The sequence below is a fragment of the Brachypodium distachyon genome, chromosome 3, assembly GCF_000005505.3.
Source record: "Brachypodium distachyon strain Bd21 chromosome 3, Brachypodium_distachyon_v3.0, whole genome shotgun sequence".
NCBI lineage: Eukaryota > Viridiplantae > Streptophyta > Magnoliopsida > Poales > Poaceae > Brachypodium > Brachypodium distachyon.
Genome location: NC_016133.3, coordinates 41,513,075 through 41,520,214, shown reverse-complemented (window position 1 = coordinate 41,520,214; position 7,140 = coordinate 41,513,075). Strand labels below are relative to the sequence as shown.

General features: G+C 42.2%; 1 protein-coding gene across 1 annotated transcript; it reads left to right on the top strand.

Annotated features, from left to right (window-relative positions):
* The first annotated feature begins 2,079 nt into the window (after positions 1–2,079).
* LOC100836366 (COP9 signalosome complex subunit 6a) lies at positions 2,080–6,872 on the top strand. The gene is made up of 9 exons (XM_003574664.4): positions 2,080–2,505; positions 2,631–2,719; positions 3,522–3,615; positions 5,236–5,297; positions 5,397–5,475; positions 5,587–5,679; positions 5,969–6,069; positions 6,183–6,238; positions 6,476–6,872. Exons 1-9 carry the CDS (start codon positions 2,181–2,183, stop codon positions 6,558–6,560), a joined length of 984 nt encoding a protein of 327 aa, XP_003574712.1. The 5' UTR covers positions 2,080–2,180; the 3' UTR covers positions 6,561–6,872.
* Positions 6,873–7,140: the final 268 nt, after the last annotated feature.

Sequence of the window (7,140 nt, the reverse complement as noted above, 5' to 3'; positions counted from 1 at the left end):
TCGTGACGTGAGAGATCTTTTTTATTGTGTGCATATGGGTGGTTGCAACTTTTTTTCCTTTGAAATAAAGAAAAAGAAATTCCAGTTTCATGTTAGTTGGAATTTTTTGTTTTCTTTCGATCGCTTCCGTGTATGAAAGAACCTGGAGTGCCCACGATTCTTTTCCGTTCTTTCCAGTAGTAAGCTCCATGGAAATTTTCAGACATCTTAATCCAACGAAAAAAAGCATATTTCTTAATGTATAATTAAAGGGAAATTTGAATGAGGCATCAAAGAAATTAGATGCGATAACTGTGTGTTTTGAGTGTTAAAATTAATGGCGAGAGGTGCTAATGGAGCGTCCGAGAGCATCAAAAGGAGTCCATTTTATGGCCGATGAAATGTTTGGAAATAATAAACAAATGCACATTTTTTTCCGAAAGCCAACATAACATGATGTAAAAGGTAAACGATTCATGGCATAATCGGTAACCAGAGGGGCCGCATGGCTGAGACTTTGGTCGGCGATTACTGCAATGTTAAAACTAGAGGATTTATGACACTATGTACAAAAGTAAAGACGATGTTTAGCGCACCTGTCTAGACATCATCATGGATACAGAAAGAAATTTTAAGGAGAAAAGCCGCTGCTTTTGCCTTATTTATAGAAAGTTTGGAGGTAGGCCTAATAAATGGAGGCGAGCGAGTATCTTATGGATATCATTTTTTGGCAACGGATATTTTGTGAGCTATTAATTTTTTTTCAACGGATATATTTCTTACCAACAACTACATTTTTCAACGGCTATATCTCTCGGTAGCCACTTCTACGTGTTTCAACGGCTATGTTTCTTAGTAGCCACTTTTACATGTTTCAAAAGGCTTGAACTAGTGGGGGAATAGAGAAGTTGAAGAGGGAGAGCCGCGGCTATGGTACATAGAGAAGGTGGAACGAGAATGACATGGTTAGGTCGTTTATTTTTGTGTGTTGGTTGAGATGTAGTGTCCGGAAGACCGGAACGCGACAAGAGGCAAGGTGGAGGTCTCTGATTGAATTTTCTAATCGGGAGTCCATCATTCACATCGGAGATTTCTCATTTCCTTTTATAGAAAAATAGAAGGAAAAAGATGACAGAGGAGATTTTTTAAAGAAAAGGACAGTATTTTTTTAGGGCAAAAGAAAAAGGATAGATTTTTTTAGAGCAATGATCTGCCTTTATTGATTCAAGAGACGAAGTACAAAAGGTCGATACACGACCGAACACAAATAACAAAGATACTCAACAAAACTAAAAGTTTCATTGTAGTCCTTCGAAGTAAACTTCTCTTGATCGATCCTTCGCATCTTGATACTTCTCCGCGTATTCGTTGACAAAATTGCAGAATAACCATGCTTGCACAAGCTGAACTAACCTTAGAGGTTTTGAAAAGCCGCATGAACCGCCCACCTCAAACGGTGAGTACCTAAGATCATTAAACACACCATGGCCGGAATAATACCTTTTGCAAGACAAACTGTAAAACTGCTTCTCCGTCGATGAATCCACAAGGAAAAAGACCAGCAACCCGAAAAGACGCGTCGTGAGAACCACTGACTCCATGGCATAGGTGACAGCCTACACCAGGACGATGAAGGAGCCAAGACACCAATCTTCTAGACGACGGCGTCTCCATCGTCAAGACGCCACCAAGAAGCACACAAAAACCTAACAAAAGAAGTTAGCAAAACTTGATGCCAGATGTTTATCCGTGGTTCCCTCGTCTCTTAAGGCCAAATCGACCGTGAGAGACGAGGGGAACCGCTAGAGATTGAAGTTTCTTCGAAGGCGATGGTGGCTAGGGTTTCTCTTAGGAAGATTATTAGAAGAAAATGACAGATTTGTCTTTTTTTTTTTTGAGAGGAACAAGAAAAGGACAGTTTTTTTTGAGAAAACGAAAAAAAAAGGACAGATGAGACCCATGTCGCGCGTGTGAGTGGAACCAGTTTACTCAAAATCTCAAACTGATAGACCAGCCCATCCAACCCAGGCCATCTGATCCAATCCCGGCCCAGCACGACAAGCAAAGGCCTCTCACATAAACAAGCCCGAAACCTAAAGCACACGGAAGGACACGCCGCAAAACCCCCACCCGAACACACCCCTGCCCGTCGCCGTCACCCCCTCGCCGTCAGCGTCACCTAGGTTACCGCCCCTCCGGCGATGTCGACGCCCTCCGACCCCGCCGCGTCCGTCCAACCCACCTCCACCGCGTCCACCGCCGCATCCTCCAGCAGCGGCCTCACCTTCAAGCTCCACCCGCTCGTCATCGTGAACGTCTCCGACCACCACACCCGCGTGAAGGCCCAGGCCGCCTGCTCCGGCGAGGGCTCCTCCGCGCAGAAGCAGGAGCCGCCGAGGGTGTTCGGGTGCGTGATCGGGGTGCAGCGCGGCCGGACCGTCGAGATCTTCAACAGCTTCGAGCTCGTCCTCGACCCCGTCACCGGCACGCTCGAGCGCGCCTTCCTCGAGAAGAAGCAGGAGCTCTGTAAGCCACCAGCGACGACGAATCTCGCGCGTCTTATGATTCCGTGACACTTTCTTTAGGGAAAAAACAATTTTGGGGTTTGCGGGTGGCCTGATTGGTCGGTGCCTTGGTATGGTTTTCTGCAGATAAGAAGGTGTTCCCTGATTTCTATGTGCTGGGATGGTACTCAACTGGCAGCGATGTGCAGGACTCCGACATGCTAATCCACAAGGCTGTGAGTACTTCGGATCTTCTGTTTATGTTCCTAATCCTAATCCTTGGTACTGGCAATGTGCCTGTTGTTCGGTCTTGTGTTACAAAAAGAAGTATGTGTGATTTAATGTTTCGACGTGGAGGATATGATCTTCTATCTAATGCTGTGCATACCACGATTTTGTTGTTTGGAAGTGTTCGTCAGTGGTGCCGCGGGCTACTGCATTACATTTGTTCACTTGCAAAATGTGGGAATGCCATTGCTTAATGCCTATGGAAGGTTGGAAGTTCTTTCATTGTAGTATCATAGTTAGAATGGGTGGTGAAGCAAATGGTAGGTACTGATTGCTATTTACCAACAAAGAATGAGACCCTTTATGCTTCTTGTAAGGTTCAGTTTTGCTTTAGGATAGTTGTTTACACAGATAAGTTTGTGTGAGTCTTTTGTTCAAATTGCATATTGCACATGTTCTCAAATAAAGTACTCAAACATAGACTACAACGGTAATTCTACATGCAAGAACAATCATTACCTTTGAAACTGAATCATGTTAACAGCGGATGCAAAATATTCTCTCATAACGTTGTATGCCAAAACGGTGCATCTCCCGTGCCATGGCCTGCAACAGCAGATATTACATATGTTGAGATGATAAACAGCTGTTCTCGAACTCTAATACTCTAGTGAGCTTTTATTCAAGTATGTGACGGAAGTACCAGAGACCATATTGGAAATTTTATTTTGGCAGGAATAGATGCTTTTCAACATGCTTTATATAATATTTATTCGCCTGTTTTGTAACACAGTTTTTTCTTTTACCCAGCTGATGGACATTAACGAAAGCCCTGTTTACCTTCTCTTGAATCCTGCAATCAATCACTCCCAGAAGGATCTTCCTGTGACACTCAATGAGAGTGGTAGGTGAATCTGATCTAGAATTAGTATTATCATTCGTTGTGTTGTAGTTGACTTGTTTTGTTCCCTGGCTCTACTTTGGATTGGTTTTTCTATGATATGAACCTTCTTTAACATTAAAGTACTACGCTGAGGATTTGTCAGGAGAAATGGTGTGAAGGCGTCTTGTGTATTGGATGGGGAAGAAAATAGACATAGATTGGAATGAGAGGACTAGATGGTTTGGCAGATTTCTATTATAGTAGAGCAATATTTCCTTCCTGGCTCGTGTTATTAGAGCTATCTAACTTGGCCCCTGAGACTTCTTCTTTCCTAATTTGTGGGAGTAAGGATTCCTATCCCTGTATAAGAACAACTAGCCACCTATGGTACAAACTCTTAATCCTATGCTGAATATACCTCCATTAATCTGCTCAATCTCTAGCATACTATTTCCATAAACTGTGGGTTTTACATCTTAATTCTTATGGTTTGTGAGGTCTTGTGAACTGTTACTGGTGTTGGTCTTGAGCTCATACATCCATCCGATCAGTCATGAGTCTGTGGCATTTGCTTCTGTTGTGTGCTCTGGCCTGACTGGCCAGTGTCTACAATAATAAATCTGGGTTGCTAGATGTGCTGTGTTGAGATTTTTGCTTCAGGATGTACATCAGCTATGCATATTATGAAAAAACTGCTTCCTTTTTTATAAACGACCTTTTATAGCTATCTGTGGTAGGAATGGGCACTATTTTGCCAAAAACCAAACCAAGCAAACTAATATTTGGGGTTAATTCGGCTTTTGCTGTTTGGTTTGGTGGCAAGACTAGGCATACTCGGTGTTTGGTGTTTTAATCGGTGGCAAGCCTGCCAAGACTGAACAAATTGAAGAGATTTAGGCATTCCTTTACCCTTACTTTTCTTTAGCGTAGAAGATCCATGGCCCGCCACTCTCACTTATTCCTGGTTTGCTCCCGCATGATGCAACTTCTTCCTATTCCCTGTCTTCCATGCTCTTATCCTGCAGCCTGCATCACATTACATGAGCCATCGACCCCTTCCCAGCCTTCGCTCTCAGACCTAGCCAGCCCCGGTGGTCAGCAGCTGCTGAAAGATACAGACGAGGGCAGGGTCTGATGATACAGAGTCAGATTTTATGGTAGTTTGTTCTTTTTCATTTGCCTTTATTTTCCAAAGCGTGAGTCAGATTTATTGTAATGTATGTAAGTGCAGTTCTGTTGACCCGTGCGCTTGATTTCTGCCATATTTGGTGGGCTGCATACTACTGTGGGTGTTGAAGTTCTTATGGCCTACTGCTCACACCATCGCATGGTTGTTTTCCGAATAAGCCAAACCGACTTTCTCTGGCAAAGTATGGTCGGTTGACATTTTTCCCGAGAATTTAGGTGGGCTTTTTTGAGAAACCAAAATTAAGAAAAACACTGAATAAACTGAACCTAATTACCTGATTAGACTGATCGTCCACCCCAAATCTCTGGTATAGCATGAGTAGCCCAGTATCTCCTTCTCATATTTCTGAAACTAGTTTGGAGATTGTTCATTACACTAATGATCTTCTCTTGTTCACTTTTTTTCCATCTATGCTGATAATTCATTCTTTATCATCTTTCTCTAATTTCTAGAGTTGCATGTTATTGATGGGATTCCCCAGCTCATCTTTGTCAGATCAAACTACACGATTGAGGTTAGTTTTTTTCCTGCTCTAGTCTCTTTGTATAAATAATTGCATTTGTAGTTGTGAATTGTTATTATTAACACTTAACAAACATATGTTTGATTCAAGACCGTAGAGGCAGAGAGAATATCTGTAGATCATGTTGCCCATCTCAAACCATCTGATGGTGGCTCTGCAGCAACTCAGTGTAAGGGATTATTTATTTATCATAATTTTAACATCTTGTGTCAGGGCTATAGAGTTGTACCACTCAAGGTATCTTTTTCGAACAAATTATGTAACATATGTGTTTGGGCAGTGGCTGCTCATCTTACAGGAATACACAGTGCCATCAAGATGCTTAATAGCAGGGTTCGTGTTATCCATCAATACCTTGGCGCCATGCAAAAAGGTTGGTCTTTGCACTGATCTGATGTTCAATCTTTCTCCAAATTATGATTGCTGTCCATCCATGTGCTTTCAGCACTACCCCTTAAATTTATTTAAACATGGCTGCTGTTAATCCATGTGCATTAAACACAGCCTGTCAAATTTTGTTTGCCAAAATTTTCAGTGTCTTTGAAATTTTCATGCAAGTACTGGTTAATTACGAAATTTCTTCTTTTATTTCCCAAAAGTAAGTGTCTTTGAATTATTTGTGTAAGTGCTTGTCAATTTCATATCCTCTTCTTTCACTGCAGGTGATATCCCGCTGGACAATTCACTGCTTAGGCAAGTCTCAAGCCTAGTAAGAAGACTACCAGCTATGGAATCAGAAAAATTCCAAGATGAATTCTTAACGGTAAACTACTCATGTTTGACAGGACACTTCTTCTTTTGATGTACTCTCCATTTTGCTGTCTATTTAATTGGACCTTGCATCTTATGTTACGATGATATTCTCTTTGTTTCCAGGAATACAATGACACCCTCCTCATGACTTACCTTGCAGTGTTTACTAACTGTTCAAGGTATGCGTTGGTTACTTTTTGGGAACTTTTTTATAAGAAAGAATGCCCCACATGAACGACAAAATAGAAATGGGTTGACGTCTTTATCTGAAAAAAATAGAAAATAAATAATATAACATATGTGTATTTCCTTTTTGGATATTGTATCCTTCTCCTCACAATGCTTGTTTGAGATTGCACTTTCACTCACACTCACGGTTGATGTTGATAGTGATGAAACGCTTTATTGACTTGCAGCACAATGAATGAGCTGGTTGAGAAGTTCAACACTACTTATGAGAGAACCACTGCCAGGAGAGGAGGCCGAGGAGCTTTCATGTGATCTTTTCCTGCGGTGGCTTCCGCTGCTGGTTATCCGCTGAGATTTTGGAAATAGCTTCCCATATGTAGGCGCAGTTTTTGCATATGATCTGTTAGGCACTCTGTCGGCTGCATTCGAGATGTTTCTAGCTTCCTATGCTCTCTTGATCGGGTAAATGGGTAAATGACATGCTGATATTGTTGGTTCTGTGCCTAGTTGAATCGTGATTATCTCTCGTGCCGAATTTGACGTGTAGAGTTGATGACTTGATGCGGGACGTCCTTGTGAGCTCTGGACGTTTTTTACCGCACATGGAGGTGGGCTTCATCTGAACTCGCCAACATCTTCCGCGTTACTGTTACTTTCTTTTACCGTCCTTTCCCTCGAAAAAAATACTGGTACTTTCTTTTTTTTGCTTGTGGCTGCTACGCGGGTAGGTGGGCGTAACGCGGGGACCATACATCCTCAACCAATCCGATCAAGGAACCTAACATGTCAAGGTGCATTTTAGTTTGTACCTGCGCAAGTCCGCCTCAATTGACTAGGTAACCACGACATAAACCGGTGCGTTTAAGTTTTTTTAATTGAGTAAAGTTTGTTT

What these genes read in the sequence shown, in the direction of transcription:
- LOC100836366 (XM_003574664.4), top strand. Translation starts at nt 2,181, where the DNA reads ATGTCGACGCCCTCCGACCCCGCCGCGTCCGTCCAACCCACCTCCACC. An exon ending in TGTGACACTCAATGAGAGTG is followed by an intron (nt 3,616 to 5,235) that starts GTAGGTGAATCT and finishes TCTAATTTCTAG; the next exon opens with AGTTGCATGTTATTGATGGG. An exon ending in TGGCTCTGCAGCAACTCAGT is followed by an intron (nt 5,476 to 5,586) that starts GTAAGGGATTAT and finishes GTGTTTGGGCAG; the next exon opens with TGGCTGCTCATCTTACAGGA.